This window comes from Acanthaster planci, linkage group LG01, assembly GCF_054643075.1.
Source record: "Acanthaster planci isolate LZ-2023a linkage group LG01, COTS_SCS, whole genome shotgun sequence".
In the NCBI taxonomy this organism is placed as follows: Eukaryota; Metazoa; Echinodermata; class Asteroidea; order Valvatida; family Acanthasteridae; genus Acanthaster; species Acanthaster planci.
The window spans coordinates 20,669,084-20,691,299 of record NC_141777.1 but is presented as its reverse complement, the minus strand read 5'-3'; the positions used below and the strand labels follow the sequence as shown (position 1 = coordinate 20,691,299).

Genomic DNA, 22,216 nt, shown 5'->3' with positions numbered 1-22,216 from the left:
CGGGTAAACTTTGTTTTGAACCAAACAAAGAAACAAGAAAAAATGAGATATGTATTTTAAAAAATTAAAATTAAGGCTCAGACCTTTGACTTTGTTTTAAATTGAGGCCTTTCTGGTGGTGCCACATGTACCCTAAAAAGCAATTGCTTAAAGCTTTTGTGCTAATCAGTGATTTTGTCAGGGAGAGGTGTAATGGGAAGAAACTTGAGTATTGTGGCAGTTTTTTGGCATGGTTTATTTTTGATAGTACAGTTTATCTTGTTGATTTTTTCATTTCACCCACCATAAAACCTGACAAGAAATGAAATCTCGTGTAAATAATGCAACTTCTTTCAAATTCGTGGTACACTTTTCTTGGAGTGTACAAGATAAAATGCCTTGAGTGTCTTACTTTTTGAAAGGTTATACTATTACTTAAAATGTCTTACAATTAAATGACTTTATTTTAGTCATTTATGTAATTTTGTTCTTGTTAAGAATTACCGGACAGCGTGCATCCAGAATGCATGTTAATCCTTGATAGAAATGTTTCCCCAATGGTATTGTTGTGCAAAATTATGTATCAGTACCAAAATATGTCAGTTTTTAGGGGGTGAATATTAGTACTTTAATTGTTATTCAAATATTTAATGTTTCATATCAAACTTCCTGAAAGGATGAATGAACAAAAAGATTTTATAAAGGAAAAGAATTTTTTCATAGTGAAGAACTAGTACATGTGAGACTTAGTTAAAGGTGACAGATATTTCCAGCACCTTTTAGGATGTGAATTAAATTTGCATGAATTCAAATAATATAATATATTTATTGGTTTAATGGATTTAAAACAGAGAATTTGAAAAAGTTCATGCACTGGCAAGACAAGTGTTCCAAGCTCAAGAACAGCCTGCCAGTGCTGATTTCAAGCTACCACATTTTAAAATACTTCAAATGATACATTTGGATCATTTAAAAAATCCTGATAATAATTATCTTCATTAACTCTTTCATTAAGTAAATGTAACCATTTTAAAAAAAAACTCATGACATTTAGTATTTAATCATAAATGTAGGTAACGTATAATCAATCTAATAAAATATTACTTTAAGCACTCCTTCCTGCAAGCAGTAGATGTGGCAGACGTGATTTGACTGCAGCTTTGTGTACATGTACGTGACATCACCATTGTTTATCAAAGACAATGCATTGCCGTGACTGGAAGTGTTATGTAATCCAGTGTTGTGTTAATGTAATTTCTCCTTTGATACTTTGCTGGCCGTAACACACGTTAAACCAGCTCTGATCTGGGGTTGCACATCCCTATTTAAAGGGTCCGTGGTTAAATTGATTTATGATAGAAATGAAACGTACTGTGTCTTTTTTTTTCTGTACATAGCTCCACTACGCCCAGCGGTTCTCAAGTCTAGCTTCACAATCAATTTCAGAATTGGTGAGTAACTTGTGAAATTGTATGGTAGTGAACAATTAAAACTTGGGAAAAGTACCTCCTGAAAATGCTTTATTTCAGACCAGACATCTGTTTTGCTTATCACTTTGATTCTTCTCCAGTTGAAAATTAACAAGTTTGACTGTTCCTGTTTTTCTTTTCCAGGCCGGCAAGTCAACCATCGACACATGTCAAAATGCGGTCCTTCTCTCTGTTGCCATGGTATTACACTTTGCATTTGTTACATCACTTTCTATTGCTTCCCCCACTTACCTGTTCAAACACAACTACATTCATTTTGACACTCAATGACATTTCACACTTGCTCGGGCCTGGCCCAACAGACAAGCCCACCAAGCTGGTTACTCAGAAAATATCTACAATACAAATATGAAATTTGGCTTTCAAGTCCATCATTGCAAAGGACAATTGACACCATTGTTGTCAATTACTTTGAAAAAGAGATGAATGTAATGGCATATCAGCTAAGTCAACTAAGTTCTGTGAAAGTAAGGTAGGAAATGTGAGTTTGGACATCTTACTTTCCACTATTCAGATTCATTTTGCAAATTTACTTGACGTGTGACCTCTTCAAGTTGACCTGGTTGGGGCTTGTTCATCTGTTACCATATATTGCACACATTTGTGTAAACCTGTGGCACCATGACTAAGTGCATGTGAAGTAATCAAATATGCTGATAGTGGATTTGTAGGTGAGGGGCTTGAGAGCTTGTAGCCTCCAAGCCCACACTAATATAACTTTGAGACACTCTAGACCTTGGCACTGCACTACATGTATAGTTACCTGAATTGCTCTCTTAACTTACGGTTTCCCTGTTTGAAGAGGCTAGTCATCTTAAGTACTAAAGGACTATGTCAGTCAGTCAGTCATTGCGACCTCAGCAGAGTATTAGCCACGAATACCCAGGATGTACACTCTATCAGTAATGGTCTATTTTCCATGCATCAGGCCCAATGTTTCTGCATAGTGTGTTGATCAGCTTAAGTTGTGGAAGCACACCCTCCACTTTAATGACTGTGTCCTTCCTTTGACCATGGAGGTTGCTTTATACTGCAATCCTCAAACTGGACGCTCCCCTTGAAGACTGGTACACATGCCCCAGGAAGACTGGTTCTGTGTATTTGAATACACTCTTTTTGACCGCATTGTTGTTTAGGTGATGGCTGGGACCGGCAACCTGGAAGTTTTGCGCTTTGCCCGCAGGCTGCACTTCAGCCTGGGCAACGAGACCAGCTATGGCAGCCACATGGCAACCCACATGGCTATTGGCTTGCTGTTCCTGGGAGGCGGGCACCACACACTCAGCACGGCACCCATGGCCGTCGCTGCACTCATCTGCAGCCTGTACCCACAGTTCCCAGTTAACAGCAACGACAACAGGTAAGGGATTGACAGATACAAGAGCCTGTGACTGGCTGAGTTGCTTTTTCTCACAATTCTCGTCAATTTGATTTGACCCTATCACCAGATCATCACAAGACCAACACGAGACCCTCAGTCTGAACAAAAGTCACACGCCGTTCAAATGAAATCAAATGCAACAAACACATTCACTCGTTACTGTTCAACGTGTTACTTATGATGGTCTTGTGTGTTGTACTTTGTCTGCTCTTGTGTTTGGTCCTGACTGTAATGCTTCTGCCTGATTGTAATTGTTCATCCCAAAGACGTGTATATATTGAGAGGTTCTAGACTGAGACATGTCCTCCGCACAGAGTATGTGTAACTATGAGGGTTTTCGAAACCTTGGTCTCATCTCCAACCTTAGCATCAGGCCTTTCATGTTGTGAATTTATTCCTAGATATCACAACAGGGTTCCCAGCCATGCTTGAAATCAGGGAAAAGTCAGGGAATCTGATTGACCCAAAAGATAAAATGACCACTTGGTGATATTTTGTCTCATGTCATATCCAAACAGCATATCCACTGGAGAGTTGGCTATGGTTGCTTTAGTGTGGAAAACTATCTTAGGCTGGGAAATAACTGTCATCGAATTTTGTAAATTCATAAGGAAAAATGTGGAAATTTTATCTTCATGAAATGCTGAGAAGCCTGTTTTCATTTCAGTAACAAACAGTAAACAAATGAGGTATGTGCCCTCATGGGAGTAGGCTTTATACCTCCCAAACATAGGGTCAAGGGTTTAAATCCAGCAGCTGGACACATGTTGTGACGTTTATAGGGAAGTCGCTTTACTTCCATTTGTCTCTCCACCAAGGGTGTAAATGGGTACCCCTGAGGGCAGGGATTGTTTTTGTAGTAGTTGAAACGGCAGCCTTAAATGTATAGAGCACTAAAGTGAAGTCGCACGTACAATTATGTGTGTAAAAGGTATTAGCTCAAGATCCAGTGAGTGAACCATCACACACGTGTACTCCATTAGTTTGCACTGCACTTCCTGGTTCAAAATGATGTCGCATACTTCGTTACTCTATACTTTCCCAGGGAGCTGTTTATATTGAGTATGTTTGCATGCCTTTGCAATGCCAAATGAAATGCACATTTTCACTATACATCATGATGATGATATTTACATACTAGGGATGAGTCATATCAAATAACTGATTATTCAAATATTTGGCCAAAATTCAGTCAAATGTTTGAATCAGCCAAGTCCCTGGAAAAGCTTTTTTGTTGATTAACGTTCACAATATTCTGACTATTACTTTTTATTAGTTTGCCACTGGAAGCAGAACTATTATGTTGTTTTTTGGATGGTGTTAGAAGGCAATTTTATCCCAAAGAACCTGAGTTTCCTCTTTATTTCATTTTATTGTCCACATTTGGAAACTTACTGTGAAAATTCATGTTGCATAAAATACATCCACAATTTAAAGGAATAAAAGTTACAAAAAAAATTTACACAAATAACAACTACATCACATGGAGGTTAAAAATTATCACTCCGATTAACATGAAAAGAAAAACACATACGCATATTTATATACCTATTAAAAAGACATGTAAAATTATAAAACTTGATTGGATCGATCAGCAACTCGTAAATAGAATACATGCAACTAAATAACTGAGAACCGTCAGTTGTGTATGCTAGAGAGGTGAAAAGGCATCATAAGAGTATCAGCCAATGAATGATTTCAGCCAGAATAAGCTAAATGAAAAACCAATTTAATTATATAAATATGTTACACATCCGACCACCATTCAAAAAAGTATGAAAACTGTGGGGCTACCGTGAATCCCATAAAACGCAGAAAAGTGCAGTATCCTAAAAAAAATGACACCAAACTGTGTAAAAGACATCAGCAGAAAAACCTCAATGAAACATGATGCATATGGGTGGCGTACTTCCCTTGGATTGAAGTTCGATAAGTTGACGTAAGGTTTACACATTTTCCCTTTTTGCCCCAGGATTGAGTTATTTGTCATGAAAATCCTTTAATTTTTACGTATGTTACTCTTCCAGGTACCACCTGCAAGCTTTGCGTCATCTCTATGTGCTTGCAGCTGAGCCCCGCTTGATTTTACCTAGGGATGTTGACACTGGCAAGCCTTGCTATGCGCCCCTGGAAGTCATTTATAAAGTAAGTAGCTCCCATTAAGCTTTTTTTTTTCATTATGGTGTATTTCATTGTTTGTAGTGTTTTGTTTTGTCGCTGCAGCATGTTGTGTTGTTGTGTTGTGCTGTGGTATTGTTATATTTTTTCTGTCATGTCAGGTTGGATTTGGGGTCTGTACTGCATTTTGGCCCTGACCACATTGTTTTTTTCTGTTGTAAGGTAAATTAGAACTGAGTTTTGGGGATATTGCTACCAGTATCTTTCCCAATGATGGTTTTGGTCTCCACCAAAATACATGTACTGACGAGTGTATTTCTTCAAAATCACAGAAGTGGCTTTGTCTTTGTTTTTCTGAACTCATGAGGCAAACCTGTATTAATCCTTCAAGAGTTCTTCCATAACAGCAGAGTGGCACTCCTTGCTTAGAAACAGTTGTCAGTTTCCAGTTGTCAGGACCTGCTTCAATAGTTTTGACTTCACTCAAGTGCCCATAATGTACCAGTGCATGTAGTTTCATTTGTAGGTTCCAAGGGTACTTTTATTCTGAACAAGATACTGCATTTAATTAACTTTTAGTGTTCTGAGACCTCCAACGATTGAAATATTCAGGATGGTTTGGGTTTAAAGAAGAATGTATGCAGAAATCTACCATGCCTTGACAAATGGGACACCTGCATGTATTAGAATCTTGAATACTTTGGCCAGCCTGAATGTGATTTCCCAGGACTTTATAATGTAAACACACTGTAGTCACAATTATAGGCATTCTTAAATAATGGCTATTTATGGCTATAATTCGTACACTTTTTCCATCAACTATGTCTCTTGGTGGTCCTTTGTCCAACCATTTCTTAACTTTAAGATTTCTTTCAGTTTGGACTCCCAGACATTTCTGAACTCAAGGTGAACAGGTGATGTGTCATTTATTAACCCTAATGATCCTAAACCAGCCAACTCCAACACTAGGGTTTGTTGGAATCTGTTTGTACATGCTGTGTACTGGCTGTGTTTATATGTAGGATTAGGCATACCACAAACAAACAGTCCAACTGTTATGGTGTTAAGATTTGCAAGGATGTGGAAGTTTGCTTGTAAATCACCGTAGGGAGTTAGGGTTTATGTATTTTTCTTGTTTGTGGTATTGGGAAAATTGAAATTTTGGTTTTACATTTATATTTTGTGTTGCTGTGCTTCTAGGAATCTCCATGGTATGAAGAGCACACCGTGCGAATGCTGGCTCCCTGCATTGTACCTGAGCTAAAACATCTCAAACAGGTAGGACCCCACGTTCAAAAGTGAGATGATGATGTATGTTTAAATTAAAGAAATATAAACAATTTATCAACAAGGTATTTTGAGTACAAAAAAGGAAGATTTCTGCAGGTTTGGATAGCTGTTACAGATCACACCAAACCAAATAAATTAGGAGCAATTTGAGATAACCAAATTAATAAGGAACAATTAACAGGCAAACTTATAAGTAGAAACTCCACGATGCTCACTGTCACAGTGTGGTCACTTTACAGACACTGCAACAGAAGGACTGGATGCAGGCCAGAAAAATGATTGTAACAACACCCAATCTATACTATTTACAATATTTGATACGAATTTATTTACAAAATTTCTCTATTCTATAATACAAAATATACACCTCCGTATTTACAATCAGATGTCTCCCAAGTGAGTGTAGCTACAACTCCGAATTAAATTACATTAATCAAATGAATGTCTATTTACCCCCGCATGAAAAACAGTATTTGCAATTCAAGTATGTACAGTTAAGTATAGGTATGAGTGAATTAAAACTTTGAATTCACAGTCAATTCACAAACTAGTGCATCAAAGAGACACACTTGATAGTTTACAATTTCTTTAATACAATGCTGTAAATCTTTAGCTCTGAAAACTACCTCAAAATAAAAGAATTAGCAATCAAAGTTCCTCCCAGGAAAATAAGTATTTGCAAGAGAACTTCTAAACAAATGTCAGCATCAAAGTAAAAGAATTATCAATTGAAGTTTCTCCGAGGAAAATAAGTATTCAAAAGAAAACTTCTAAACAAATGTCAGTATAAACTCCAGAAAAAAAACAAGGTTGGTCAAATAACCTGAAAGGTTCAAGGCATATACATGTAATAGTAGATCTTTCAGTCAAAATTCGCAAGTGTACGTCTGCTCTCAAATTTAAAACATCTGACATACAGTTCGACGTAATATCAGTTCGTCTCTCCTTGATAAGAATCTGCCCTTGCTAGCTTGATCATCGACTCTGGTACATCTGCGGGACCACTTCCGCAACTTAGATGTGAACCCTCACTGCAGTGTGCTGTGACCAAGGTTACATCGGAATTCAAGAACTAGCCATCGAGCATGAGGAGGAACGGAACTCAACCAGTCTTTGAGCCAAGCTCAGATCTTCAAGGCCATCTAATTGAATCAATAATTCACCAAAATGCCAAATAGTATAGTACAACAACAAACATTTGTATCTCAATCTCGAACAGTCATTTCAAAGAAAACTTGTCAGAACTCAAACAACTACGATCAGTAATTTAGCGTCAAGTTGATTTCGAACACCTCTTTAACAAATTAGTTGATGCTGTTAAAGTTCAAAATATCACTCCATCCAGTTTCTTAAGAGTCACAACAAAAAGCACTGATAAATGACAAAATAACTTGAATTTAAACTTACGGTTTTCTTCAGTTTTCTAATCTTGGAATGTCAATCAGCCGCTACGATGATCCTGACAACCAATTTTGCCTCATAAGCAGCCTGACAAATCTGCTACTGGCTGTGGCAAATGGCGCAACCAAAGTACAAAACTCGCGCGGCACTGGGATAGGGACTATCAACTCAGCCCACACACCTCATCATCATGATGCATCTCTCAGTTCTGTAATGTCTATCCCTGTTCATCACATTTATACTCAGTTGTGCTCTGTTCACATTCAAATCGCCCACAGAACTCCAGCCTTATTTTCTTTATCTACACAACCTGTGACAAGTCTTTACAAAAGAAAGCTCCACTGCAATACAAAAGGACAAGGTAGTACATCCAAATTCCTAAGTACAGAAAGCCATGGCCCTGTTCATTGATGTGTAACCTGAAGAAGTAAAGTGATGAATTAAACATGAAAAGAAAATCTAGTGAATAATACATGCCAAAGTTTAGTTCAAATAAATTGGGCACAGGAGCTGACACTGAAATAGAAAATATCTGACATTAATTGACCTGATAGAAAAATAGGAATAAAATATGGAATTGATTAATGGAGAATTCTGACACTCACAAAATTATAGCAATACTCAAAAAAGTAGATGCAAAATGCTTCACGTGTATTATGCCAGAATTGATATTTCATAATTCTTTACTTTCCCCCTCTCCAGCCCAAAATTTCCATTTTCATTTTTCTTTGGAAGAATATAATGAGAGTCATGTAGGGATAAATAACATGTGAGCCAAGTATAAATTGAGCACACTGTGACACTGACACAGAATTTTGTTTTGAATTGATGGGTTTTGGGATGTCATAAGATCACAAGCTATTTGTGTATACATGTATTTATATAGATTTGCAATGAGTTCAGGTCATGCCAGTGCCAAAACCAAAATGCTCTTGAGTCATTATGAAGGACTCCAAGCATCAGTGTTTTGCCTGCTGGCACTCCTGGTGGCTCATGTTTTAGATGTCAGAACTAATTCAGATCTTTTCTTTAATTTGGATGGGCATGACTCTGAATTCCTGTCTGAAACGGTTGACATAGTGCACACCATGTATACCTTCTCCCTTCCACATCTTTCCTTGGAATTCTCTCTTCCCAGTGACCACTGTTTTGTTTAATCTACACGGTTTGGGAAAACTTATATTGGGCTCCGTTTATGATCTCAGATCAGTGTAGTTGGCCCTCGATATCTAACCGTGGCCCTGGACACTGGCAAAAATATAGCCACACTGGAAGCAATCTTCAAAGCGGATGGCACGCTTTATGTCAAGCAACGTGCTGGACACCTGTCATATGCTGAAGACCCGAAGGTACCGTGCATGTTCTTCACTTTGAACAAAATCGATTTTGGAGGTATTTTCTTTATCTTATAGAAAAAATGGTTTATGATGATGATTTGGTTTTTTGAAGCTCAGCTTCCAAAAGCTTGTTTGGTCACTTACTTCATTTGTTCCATGGAAGAAATTTTTTTGAAAGTACATCTGATTTTAAAAGCATTTGAAGGCAGTTTGTTTTGTTTTGTTTTCCATTTCTTTTATTGTAGGTTTGCCCTTTCACCAATGTACTTCTGTGGATATATTCATTGGAAGTCAGTATTATGGCAAAACCTCTGATTAAGAATAAACATCTGCCCAATGCAAAGTGCATCTTTGGATATACATGTACATGTAGTTTGATTGCAGTACCAGCTGCTGCATCCGACTTAAACTGGCCAGCCACCGTGGAAAACTCAGTGGTCATCTGTACTAGTAAGCAGGAGGGTGTAGGTTCAAGTCCCACCCATGTATTACATCTTGTGGATTTTTTTACTTGCTGCAGACAACACTGAGTATACACTTAGTGTAAGGGCAAAATCCACTATTAAAACGTAACATTCCCCGGGCACTACATATTCTTTGGAAAAAGTTTGGTTTTCATAAATTTTAGCCCAAAATAATGTTACAAGCAGCACATTGTACCTCAAATTCTACATACATGTAAGATGCAGTGAAGGCAGTGTCTGGCATGTGATGATCAAGGTCCAATTAAATTCTTGTCCATCACAGGGTTACAAAAGCCTGTTGGCTCAGACCTTTACCCATGATGCTTCCTACCAGCAGTCCATGGACTCAGAGGTCATCAGGTCATTCACATCTGACCTCGCCATCCTGGGATTCTCACGCCACTTCTGCCAGAGGGTTGAAGGCAACAAGGAGGTACATGTACATGTAGGTTTCCAACGGAGACTTGTGGGGCAACCCTGCAGCACCCTTGCTCCACTATTTTTAAACATAATCAACCATTAACTTTTAAATTACTGATCAACATAATTGTATCAACATATTGTAATAGTTGTCACGATAGGTTGCATTATAGTGCTTTACGTAATTAATGTTGAATAATTCACAGGAAATCAGTTTCTTCAAAAATGCGGGAATGTGTAGTTTGACTAATTCAAATGCCCTGAATGCTGCCTGACTGATTGGATTGGAATAATAATTATTAAACAGGACCAACCAATTGATGTTAGTCACATTGCTGGCTTCCATTTGCTGCAGATCTTGTAATGAGCTGGGCACTAAAGCGTTTGACCCCAGTATCATTTTTGGACCATTACATTATCATATCTGTATACTTTTTCCACACTCAGCCTCTCTACAGGCACTGGTGACACATTCTTTCTCTAAGGTCCTTAATAGAAATTCCTGCTAGCACGGAATAATGCTCATACAGTCATGGTCGATCAATAAAGAATTAGTTTCAGGTTCATGTAAATACAGTGGTTGTAATGGCAGATCAGCTATTGGAAAAGAATGGTCGCATAAAATCGTACAGTCTTTAACATTGCAATTAAATACTTTCAGTCCAAGTACATGTATATGAAATCTTTTCAACACAGATGCAAGAGCAGCAACTTAATGCTGTAGCGATGAAATTCGCCTCCTTGCATTAATGTGTCTGAAGATGGGTGCTGTGTCATGCTGTTGCCACACTTCAGATAGGATACATACATAATTTTATTGTTATTGTGAAAACATCTGTAGCAGATTCCTAAAAACATTTTACAAAGGCAAGTCCAACTCCCTGTCAATCACTTGCACTTATTTGTGTAATTTGCAAAAAATGCATCCCCAATATATCTGAACCTGCCATCACCAGCAATACATATATATGAAATTCCTGCTTTTTCATTAACTGAAACCACTGAAGCTGGGTTTCAGGCCCCTGGGTTTAATGCATTGTAATGTAAATGAGTTTTTCGTTTCCATCTTAAATGCCAGACTTCATCAGTGGAGACTTTATTAGCATCGCTGTTGTACGAGTGCGTTACCAAGGAGAAACCATGGATACTGCAGTCGCTCATTGAAGTTCACCAGGTGATCATGAGTTCATCAACATTGAAATTTCAAACTATATATCATTCAAACTATTTCTGAAGGTACCACTGTTACTTTTATCATGCTTTTTGTTGTACTCTGTATTACACCACCCCATATATCTCCGCCAGGCAAGGAAAAGTGCTAAAAAGTTGTATTTTACTTTCAGTTTGAGACATAAAAGCAGCAGTCAAGATGTTGATTTTTTATCATGTCCAAGGTCATTGATAGCCTTGTTGGGAGACCAGACACCCACACACTGTGGCAGGTCAAACTTTTACTAGCCTACTACAACCAAGCCCATCACAGGATAGCCACCAGCCACATGGAAAAAGCCCAACCAAAGGGGCTGCTTTTGAATGATGAGATGTGCATCAAGATGAAGTGTAGGGTGGAGCACTGCCTGGACTCATGGCTTGCAGGTAGGGTGAAACTCATGCTAAGGAAAGTCAGTGTTTTTGAAGAAGTGGATTCTATGTTTGTTGTAGTTTGGCTCTGTGCGGAACTACTCGCTCACTAGTGACAGAGAGTTGTGCTTTTCCATCCATATAATACCATTTGCAAGCTTATGAAAAGCCACTCCACAATCATGACATTTCACAGACCTGCCAACTAGTACGATTTTGTCGTATTTTGTACAAAAAATTGATGAAAATAAACCAATACGTTTTTGTCACCGTAAAAGACGGATTTCGATAATTTTGACACGGACAGAAAAAAAGAGGGCGCTGTGTGAAATCTAAGCTAAAATAGCTAAGGTGGCTGCGAGCAAGACTAAGCCCATGTAACGCGGTTCGGTATCATGAACTCGTAAAGTAGAGCATTTGTGATTGGTGTACGCAATGTACACATGCCCCTGTAGCGCACGTATCAACCAATCGGAACGTCGCATACCAAACGTTCGGCATGCATTGTGGAGTGTACGTTCTTGTGCATGCAAAAAAATTTCCTGCCATAATCGTAAAACTGCTTGAATGAAGATAACTTAAACATCTAAAAAAGACACCCAAAAACGGAAGCAGTCTTTCTGAAGGGAATATACGGAGATATTCGAATTCATCAGAGGTAAATACTACGCTCGCTGCACTTTGTGTAGTTCTGACTCCAGTATCGCTCATACATGGCATAGTGGGAGTTATGATGTATCTCGCCATATCAAAAGCAGTAAACACGGGTCATGCTAACAAGCGTCAACAAAGTGTCAACTAAATATTCAAGCATTTTTATACAAATATTTTATATTTACAATATTCGTAAGGCTCCTACATATCATAATCTACGTATATTATCAAAAATGATATTTGAAGGTGGAAATTCGAGTGACAAATTCGGGCCTGCTCGTGCAGCCTGACCTGCCGCCATCTTGTTTTCGCGTGGACGGTAGAGTAAAGAAAGATTGCGGCCTCCATACATTGGCCAAACAGTTTCATTTTTCAAAATTTCTGCGTATATCTGGAAGCAAATTCGGTGTTTCTTTTACACAATGGCAGGTCTAAGAGTCTCTAAATTTAGATAAAACTACTTTTAAATCCTCGGAGGGTATTTTCAAGTTGTTGATGCTTTGTTGACACTAGTTCAAGTATTAGTTGTGTTGACGCTAAATACCATGACCGGTAATCACCGCGACATCACTGAAATGAAGAATGCGACCCAAAGCACTGCAGTCCTGTCAGACTCTCACAAACAAATATACACCCTAGCCACAGCCAGGCCATGGCAGCAACGTGCACACCAAAATGAACTGTGGTGTAAATGCAAGGAAGCAACTGCTGTGAGCAACACCACGAAATTTAAGCCAACACAAGTAAAATATTACTGTTCAAATAGTATGTAGTCACGCAGAGGTACTTGTAAGCTTGTCTGTCCTGTTTGTTTGGGAAAATACGCATTTTTGTTGAAAAATACACATTTTGGAACCTCCAATACACTTTTGCGATTCTAAAGGTTAGCAGGTCTGATTTCATCCTTAAAGTACATGTGGATGATGTCGTCTGTTATAATATGCTGTGCAAAGGTTTTACCAATTTGAGTGTAAGATTGTGCCTCGGGTCTGAGCCAATTTTGCATTTCTTTTTGGCAGACAACCAGAATGCTGTGATGGCATATCTGGTTCAGGGGGCTCTTCCTCAACCCCTTGAGACCAGAAGGCAGATGGCTAAATTCCTGGTGTTCTATGACATCCCTTCCCCTCTGCAGCTGTCAGACATACCATTCCAGGGTAAGCAGGCTTAATGCAAACCTTTGATAATTTCATGGTCATGACCCTTAAACTTATAAGAGATCAGCTCTTATAAGAATGCCTTTGGAGGACCAAGAAAATAACTCAAATAGCTTTTGCTTTGTAACACACCATTAACTTTCATGCAAACAGTGATATCTTGTTGACAAGTATTTTGCAGGAGGTAATCTACTTCATAACAAAGCAACACTCAAGCGTTCATTTCAGTTGATCATTTCCCCTTGCTCAGCTTTAATGAGTGTTTGTCCAGTTCCCTTTTAACTTGTCAGCTTTTTGTTCTGATGCACTGTCCACTGGAAGACCTGAGAAAAAAGAGTTTTTCACAGTTCCTCAACTCAAAGACAATTTCAAACTCCCCTGCCTTCCCCCAATATGAAGTAGGGGGATACGTTACCCTTCAACTAAGAAAATGTCTGTGAACTCCAATGTTGCAACCAGTCATTCCTTCCCCCGCTGACAACTCCTGTCCATTGACTCATTGACAGTGTGCGACTCTCTCCCAAGCCTGTACACTGCCCTCAAGAACTTCAACCTGCCTGTGTCTGCGATGATGAAACTTGTTACAATCCTGCAAGCTGCCAGGTAACAGTCAGACCCAGCAGGAAGTCACTGTCGAAATTCCAACACACAGATTTGTGGAGTAGACACACAATAGATTTGTGCCATAGTTGTGCAATATACTTTAACCTGTATGGTAAATTCCACAGAAAAATTGCTAATAGCTATTCAGCATTTTCATTATTTTAAGTACCTTAGACAAGGATGATCACAGCTTTTATGACAGCCATCCCTTTACAGTTTTACAGCAGTTATTAAACAGATGCTGAATTAGCTCCGCCCGCCTCTTTAAAACGGTTTCTTTTCATCACCCTTGGTACACACCTTGCTGTTTTTAGCGGCAAAAAGCCTTACCGCAAACATGGTCAGTAAAATAAACTCCATTCTCGATTTACCATCTTAAATGTGTGTGTAAGGTACCAGTACTCCATAATTTGTTCAACAAATCATATAGAGATTCAGACCCTTCCCATTATGCTGTAAGGCTTCTGGACTAAAGGTCAACTTTACAGTCTTCTCCAAATTTTAAAACAAGCTGAAATTAATAAAAAATTCCTCAGATTTGTATTGGTTTTGTATGTTTTCTGTTTTGGCAGTGATATTAAAGCCAATTTCGAGACAGGAATAATTGTTTGAAGTAGTTTGTGTCATATTGTAACACATTTATGAAACCGATCAACCCTTAGGCTTGCGTCCCATCCCTCCAAACCAGCCGTAGGGTATACAAACATGCGCGAACTGAGACAGGTTTTACGTGCAGGGAAACAGAATGCAGGTTAAGAATTACAAAGGGAGGCAGTGCGTAGGAAGAAACTGTGAGGTACTCATCCAGTGAACTGGATAATACACAAAAACGCATACATGTGCTAGTTTGTCATTGTTTTAAGAATACGTGACTATATCTGATAGTCCCAAAAACTTAGTCCAAATTTGCCTTATGGTATAAAAAATACATGCTCTGAAAAATGGTATAAAAAATATATGCTCTGAAAAGGAGTCAGCGGCCAAACTGGTGACTGTTAATTTAACCTGTGGTCTACAAATAGAATTAACCTGAAAGAATTAATAAATATGTGCACAGACCTTTTAACTCTTAATATTATCCAAAACATTAACTTAAACATCATAAATTATGTGTAATCATATCCATAGTTGACTTAACAAAAACATGTTCATATGAACTTCGATAAAGGCCAAACACACAAGGAACATTCCACTCCTAAACAATGATTACATGACTCTAAATTTACTAAAGAAACCCCAATTAAGTCTTATGAAAATATATGCCCCTGCGCTTGTGATTATACACATGTAAAATGAACATAATATGATATTCATTACACTCCAAATCCAACGATTATACCCCCAGAAATCCCCCAAAATATCATATTTAGATCAACCAAATTGTACTCACTTTATGTATCCACGCACAGGGGATATTTATAATTAATCTGGTAATTGCATAATTAAGGTTCAGGGTGATTAGGAGTATACTCAGAAGGAATTTCAGGAACAACGTGATTCGACATGGCATGATTGGGCAATTATAATGAATCAATCACGAGAGGGTGCTACGGCGCGCTGTCGTGGGAGAGACGCTTTCGGACAGCCGCCCCTAAATTTGGGCACCAAATTGATGAAGTTAGAAAGCGTTGGAGCCACTACAGTTCTCATTCAGGGCCTAATACGGATGGAACTTTGTAGTCTTTCTGGTCATCTTGGACACCTTCATTGCCAACAGCTGGAAGTCGTATCAGGCGGGCAACAGGGCGGATGAAGGTCGACTTGATGGTCGTGTGCACACGACCATCTGGGCCAGGAAAGGTGTCGATTACTCGTCCAATGGGCCAATGAGCTCTGCTGAGTGCAGGATCAACAATCATGACGACATCATCAGGTTTCATCTCCCTGCCATTTCTGTCATATCTGCAGAGAAGGTAGGTACAGCCTGATGAAGCGTGACCAAAAGTGATCTGCCAACACCTGGCTGTGCTCCCAGTGTCGTCTGTTGAGTGAGTCCCATGCTGGGTATACAACCTGTGGTAAGGATGCATCATGTCGTCCCATCAGCAGGAGGTTTTGAGTAACTGGGTCTGGGTCGGCAGTGTCAGAGGAAACAACCTAAAGGCTTTGAGTTCAGGATTCCCTCAATTTCTACCAGCACAGTGAAGAGATGTGGTCAAACCTTGGCATTCGACGACATCATCACGGACAGTCCTAAGGAAGACTGTCTCTGGCTGGCCCTCGAGCTGTAGGTTCTTGGCTGCTTTTTGCAGAAGCATACTTCTCTCAGAGCTGTCATCAAGGATGGCATATGTTTCGATGCTGCCAGAAGGGCCATGAAGGAGAACTGGCACGACTTTCAGCATTAAACTATGAAGGAGAACTGGCACGACTTTCAGCATTACACCATGAAGACGGACTGGCCTGTCAACATAGACAATCTGGCTTAATGTCTGCACTCTGAAAACACGACTGGTAGTCTTCTGAGTGGCATCATGTAGCACAGTCAAGTGTACTTCTTTACAGGTGTGGCATAGCTTCTTGAGAGTGCACTCGTCGAGCTTATGGCAACGACCACACTTCTAACATCGTCCCCCTTCCCGGGTCCAACTGACAATCTGATCAGTCTTCAGCTTCTTGGGCTCTTGACATCCACCCTTATAGTGTTCCTTGTTGTCACGATAGGGGCAATAAGGCTGGGGTTTGTTCTTCGGCTTTGGAGCTGTCATGAGTGCTGCTGTTGGGGCATCTTAGATGTTTGCTCCTGGTGTGGTTGCGGTTTCAGGTTACCAGTGTTATACCTGGACACTGCTCTACTGGCAAAGCTGTGTGACTGGCCATTCTTCCGGAGCCAACTTGCAAACTGCGATAGAGTATAGGTCTGACTAAAGATGGACTTCAAGATGCCCTCCTTCAAGCAGTGCTCCATGAAACTTGTCCTGAGGCTGGAGGCAAGCTTGCTGAGAAGTCGGTCCACATGTGAGCCGTAACCAAGTTTGATGCCGTTGGGACCCTCTAGGGCTTGTTTCATGCCCATGAGGGAGAGGACATCGAGGGAGAACTCCAATGTTTCGGTGTCACCACACTTTATGGCAGTCTTGGCCATCATGGCTACAATCTGGCACTGGACAAGCTGTTGCGGTTGGCCGCACTTGTCCGTAAGAGCGACTAGGGGTTCAGTGTAGGGCTGACTAGAGTACGTAAAGGACTTGGTAAGTTTCAATGCTCTACCGCCAAGTTGGTCGAGCATCACCTGGAACTTGTACTGTTCAGTGAGGTGTGGATGGATGTTGATCAGGTTGTCAAGGGCCATGCGAAGTGAGACAAACTCTTTCTCTCTTCTGTTAGAGAATCTTGGCAGAGTCGGCTTGTGAATTCCATACGATGATACTACAAGGAGTTCCATGGCCATTGTACTGGGCACTATTGGAGGGGAACCGATGGGAGGTTTAGGCTTATGTACTGAGTAGGGAGACATGGTACTGGTAGTCGTGGGTACATGTCCATCAGCACACAGTGGTGTGGGGTGAGTACTGACAAGTGTAGTCATCGAAGGAATCTGTGACACTGCAAAGGTTGGAAGACTTGGGATGGCATGGGAAGATGTGCCCTGTGTGGTAGAACACACTATGGTTGATGTGGCAGGCACAGGTTGAGCGGAGGTGCACACAGGTGTAGTGCTTTGACTTGTAGTAATGACGACATCAGTCTGTGTTTTTACTAATCGGGGGTGACTCATCACTAATTAAGGCACTGATGGCCTCAGCTTCAGCTAGTTATTGTTTAGCCCAACGTAATGTGCGTTGCCGTGACAATTTGGCAGTTATGGCTTCACATTCTCTCAAAGCCTGACGCTCTATTTCTTTGGCCTTGAGTCGGACCTGTGTGGCTTCATCATCGATAAGATCGGTGTCTGCAGCCTCCTCTTCTTCTAACTGGCACTGCAACTCCTCAACTTGAGTCTTCTTACGAAGGGCTTGTACCTTTGCAGCATGTTTCTCATTCAACCCGGACAGATGGGAATTGATGGAACTACTGTAATGGATGCTGCAGGGGGAGGAGTGATCGCTGTTGGCCACAGCTGCATCACCTGTGTGGCCATTGGGGAGCAAGCCAAAAACGTCATCTTGCTGTGCATGAGACATTCTGGTTCTCGAAATGGAAGTCCAAGGGTCGCTGGTTGTAGGATCCGGCTTAAAGGACCATGAAAAGGAGTCGGCAGCCGAACTGGTGATGGGCTGATTGTTTATTTAACCTGTGGTCTACAAACAGATTAACCTGAAAGAACTAATAAATATGTGCACAGACCTATAACACTTAATATTATCAAAAACATTAACATAAACATCATAAATTATGTGTAATCATATCCATAGTTGACCAAACAAAAACATGTTCATATGAACTTCGATAAAGGCCAAACACACAAGGAACACTCCTAAACAATGATTACATGACTCTAAATTTACTAAAGAAACCGCAATTAAATCTCATGAAAATATATGCCCCTGCGCTTGTGATAATGCACATGTATAACACGATGTGCATTACACTCCAAATCCAATGATTATAACCCCAGAAATCCCCCAAAATATCATATTTAGATCAACCAAATTGTACCCACTTTATGTCATCCACGCATAGGGGATATTTATAATTAACCTGGTAACTGGATAATTATGGTACAGGGCGATTAGGAGTATATTCAGAAAGAATATCGGGGAATTTCAGGAACAACGTGATTCGGTATGGAATGATTGGGCAATTACAATGAATGACTCACGAGAGGGCGCTACTGCGCGCTGCCGTGGGGCCGGGGAGACCCTTTTGGACATGCTCCGTAACACCCCAGGAGACAAACTTCAATAGCACAACTGATCATTCTCGTTCATAATCGTTCAACCACTTCACAAACATTCATCTGCAGAGTGTAGGTATCTAAATCAGTGTTATAATGTTTGGCCTTCCCAGATGTGAGAAAAATCTACTTTCACTTATTAGGGCTTAAAGTCTGTCTAATCAAGGGCCAAACGTTGTTTAGGTACGCTCTCTCCTTTCACCTATGTCAGGTAATCTCAGAGAATGCAGCAATGTCCACATGGTAGGCATCCAGTTGGCATCCATCTTTGGATTGGAATTGTTGTCCAGCAGAGATTTGAATCTTGGGTTTGCGATTGCGCCCATATGAGTTGGAGACCCGCTAGCCGTGGGGAGCCAGCCGGGTTGTGAGAATGGGTGAGCCTTTGTTACAATCCGAGGTTTCCTCGGATTGAAGCAGGCGGAGCATCCCTAAATAAGGCCACCTGGACGTCCAGGCCAGAACTTGCAGCCCCGTCACCCGTCAGAAGCTGCCTGACCATCACTCGTGGGCCGCACAAGTGCAAATTCTGGCCACCAGCTTCCAGCTCCTCAAGCCTGCTCGCACCGCAAATGGACTTGCCACTTTTTGACTTAAATGTGGGTTTGCCAGTGCACTGCACAGTGGTTAGGTAGGGAGAGCATTGTGCAGGTATTCTCTCACCCTCTTGGTCGTTGGGCTGGGGGATCAAGTGGCAAGAAGGAATCCAGACGACCTGACCAGCTCAACAACGGCCCCGCAATGTCGGTCCTTACTGACGTTTCCTGCCAGCTGTTGCTCCAAAGATATCAGAGACATCTGGGCGGGCGTCCAGCCAGCTGCTACTCCAAGTATGTGGGAGACGCCAGAGTGGAGATCCACCATCTGCTTCCATGGCTTCACTATTCAACCCATAGCTGTGCTGAGGATTGCGCACAGCCCTTTGCCAGGATTTCTTTTTCATTCTGCAGGGTTTCTTTCGCCCTCCTCCCCAGGCCCGCTAGGGGCAGGGGGTGCGCGTGCCGGTTTAGTCGTCGACGACTCGACCATTACACAGTCCACCTAGCGTATAAAGGCGGCCTGGCTAGGGTGGTATCCTTTATGCAATCTTGATGCCCCGGAGTTCTTGTTGCAGGAAATCCTTGTCATAGATCTCCTATAGGAGACAAGGGTGTAATTGACTGAAGACTTGACAGCGAGTTGTTGGATGACATGCGGTGGAGGTATTGGTCGGTGTTGGTGGGTTTGCGATGTACCCAAGGTGGAGAGAACCGTCGGGGTTTGTTGTGGGGTGGACATCAAGGAAGACAGTTGGCCGTCTTGTTGTTCCATGGTGAACTTAATGAAGGGGTGTTGCTCGTTGCAATGATAGAGTGCGGATGGGATGGCTTTGAAGCGATGGAGTTTGAGGAGTTTGCGAGCTATGCCTTTCTCGATGGCTAGAGTTGAGTCTTTGAGTAGAGGTCGGAACGGTTGGGCTTGGCTGACTTGGCATTACCAAAGGCTCGATGGATCTGGGATGCAGATTTTGTAGGCTGTGGTCTTGTTGATCTTGTGAAGGCTGGGTCCATGGAGCCATGGATGTCTGTCGTGGGGACGGCACGGGGTGCGGTGGCACAGTTTATCCCTCAGGAGGTTGATATCTGCTTCTGCAGGTGAGAGGGTCGCTGGCTCAGGTTGACGACCGTGTGCTCCCCTAAGACTTGCTGGTTTCAGAGATGTGGAGGACGCGAGGGGGTTTGCCGTTGGGATATAGATGGTCCTTGGGCCTCGTGATAGGTTATCAGAATAGAGGGATGTCATTTTCCAGTGGTGAAGTCGGTAGCACTTGTGGAGCTGTTTGTGACGAGATGTGATGAAAGCAGAATTCGGTTTAGGTGAAGACATTGTCGTAGTTAACTGAGTTGAGGGTCGACTTTAGGGCGGCTTCGGTTTGGCGATGTCTTCGTCTTGCTGCGTTCTCACAGGAAAGCAAGGCTGGCTGCGCGGAATATGCGGCCGCAGCGTATCCACGCTCCATATACACTAGCCACGCTCCATATACACTAGCCAGTCTTCCACTAGCATCCGCATCACCGACCTCACACCACCTTATGAGTCAGAGCTCAACTCGAGTCCGGTAACTTTCGTGAGGACGACCTGAGCAACCTGGTCGAAACTCACAACCACCACTCTTACAAGAGAGATTCATTTCACATGGTGTACTCGCAAACCTTCTATCGTACAATGTTTGTGTACACCAAATTGAATTGAATTGAGTACATTTGGATTCAGGTCAGAATTTAATAGTATATTAGTTTTAATGGTATATTTAATAGTTTCAAAGTTGAGTGGGTATTTCTAGCCACACGCAAAGGGCCACTTTGCTATTGTAAAACATATTTATAACCTGGTCCTGCATTTTGTGTGTAATTTATGGAGTTGTGAATCTCGCCTGCCGAAACTTTTTCTGGTGAACCAACTTTTGGTAATTTTTTTGAAATTAAGACAACAATTTCTGTAGTTAGCTGAGCAATTGTTCTCTGGGGGTAAAGTGATAAAGGCGATTTGCGAAGACTATTTCACAACATTGCAGAAGCATGTGAAAGGCTCCAAACTTTTGCCTCTAAACCCTCGAGAAGGCCAAAAAGTTTACATAAAGAAATTCCCTAATAAAACATTTTGCCTCCTCCCCCGAAAATAGTTCTGGATCCATCCTAGTTGACGTACATTTTCAAATATACAAAAAAGAAATGCAAATGTTTAAGAACATCTTGAATTTTGATGGTATTTCTGTCCCTGGACCTGCAGTACATTGTCTCATTGAATGATTACATCTGTTTTTACAGGGTTCCATAATACCGGAGAAGTGCTATAAGCCGTTTGAATGAATTTTTTTGTACAAAGGCAGGTCTTGTGTGCAAGGTAGTATGGTGTAATAAAGCCAATCTAAAAGAGCTAGTCTAAGTCATCAAAAACGAAGGAGGGCGTACTAAATATTAGACTGTTAATATTTTCAAATCATGGAAATGCAGTCAGATAGCTGCTGAACCAAGATACTAATAAGGATACACATTGAAAATGAACATAATTTATGGATGCGTTATGAGAGGACTAGACATCATACAACTGCCATGCCAAACTCAAATGATTTGATTTAATATTAACCCTAACCTCCAAGGGTGTATGTAAAATCGTATTGAAATTGGAGGAGTTGGAACTGTTAGGGTTAATTATAATCTGGCACAGCAGTAAGCACAGCGTCTGACACCAGGGTCTGCTAATTATAACTGTTCTAAACGCTGTGCTGAACATGTAGTTGTGCCAAATATAAATGCATTTGAACTTTGAAAGTAAGTACTTACTCTTATCTTCGATAAACTAAAATATCTCAATGGAAAACGAAAATTCATATATGCATTTGAATTTATTACTACGTAGAAATCAATACATTAAAACACCGAGAAAATTATTCCCAACAAAAATAAGAACTAGAAATATTAAAAATTAATTCATCTATTTGTATATATGAAAAGAAAGTTAGCA

General features: G+C 40.7%; 1 protein-coding gene and 1 long non-coding RNA gene across 8 annotated transcripts in view; one reads left to right on the top strand and one right to left on the bottom strand.

Moving 5' to 3' along the window:
• The window catches only part of LOC110990305 (anaphase-promoting complex subunit 1-like), a 76,217-nt gene that overhangs the window by 50,589 nt on the left and 3,412 nt on the right, over positions 1-22,216 (top strand). For 4 of the 7 annotated variants that reach the window (XM_087139178.1, XM_087139190.1, XM_087139192.1 and 1 more), the window contains 11 exons: positions 1,377-1,430; positions 1,593-1,649; positions 2,606-2,829; positions 4,878-4,995; positions 6,169-6,246; positions 8,865-9,008; positions 9,744-9,905; positions 10,959-11,054; positions 11,275-11,476; positions 13,135-13,272; positions 13,779-14,479. In XM_087139178.1, coding sequence (XP_086995304.1) covers positions 1,377-1,430; positions 1,593-1,649; positions 2,606-2,829; positions 4,878-4,995; positions 6,169-6,246; positions 8,865-9,008; positions 9,744-9,905; positions 10,959-11,054; positions 11,275-11,476; positions 13,135-13,272; positions 13,779-13,879 — 1,374 coding nt within the window. In that variant the 3' untranslated portion in view covers positions 13,880-14,479. Of the gene's footprint in view, positions 1-1,376; positions 1,431-1,592; positions 1,650-2,605; positions 2,830-4,877; positions 4,996-6,168; positions 6,247-8,864; positions 9,009-9,241; positions 9,721-9,743; positions 9,906-10,958; positions 11,055-11,274; positions 11,477-13,134; positions 13,273-13,778; positions 14,480-22,216 lie in introns of those variants that run through there. The other 3 variants (XM_087139185.1, XM_087139188.1, XM_087139194.1) reach the window with 3 other exon arrangements.
• Positions 6,556-8,263, bottom strand: LOC147800521 (uncharacterized). The gene is made up of 2 exons (XR_015425983.1): positions 7,666-8,263; positions 6,556-7,400 (listed from the first exon to the last, which is right to left on the bottom strand). It is a non-coding gene; the product is annotated as an uncharacterized LOC147800521 (long non-coding RNA).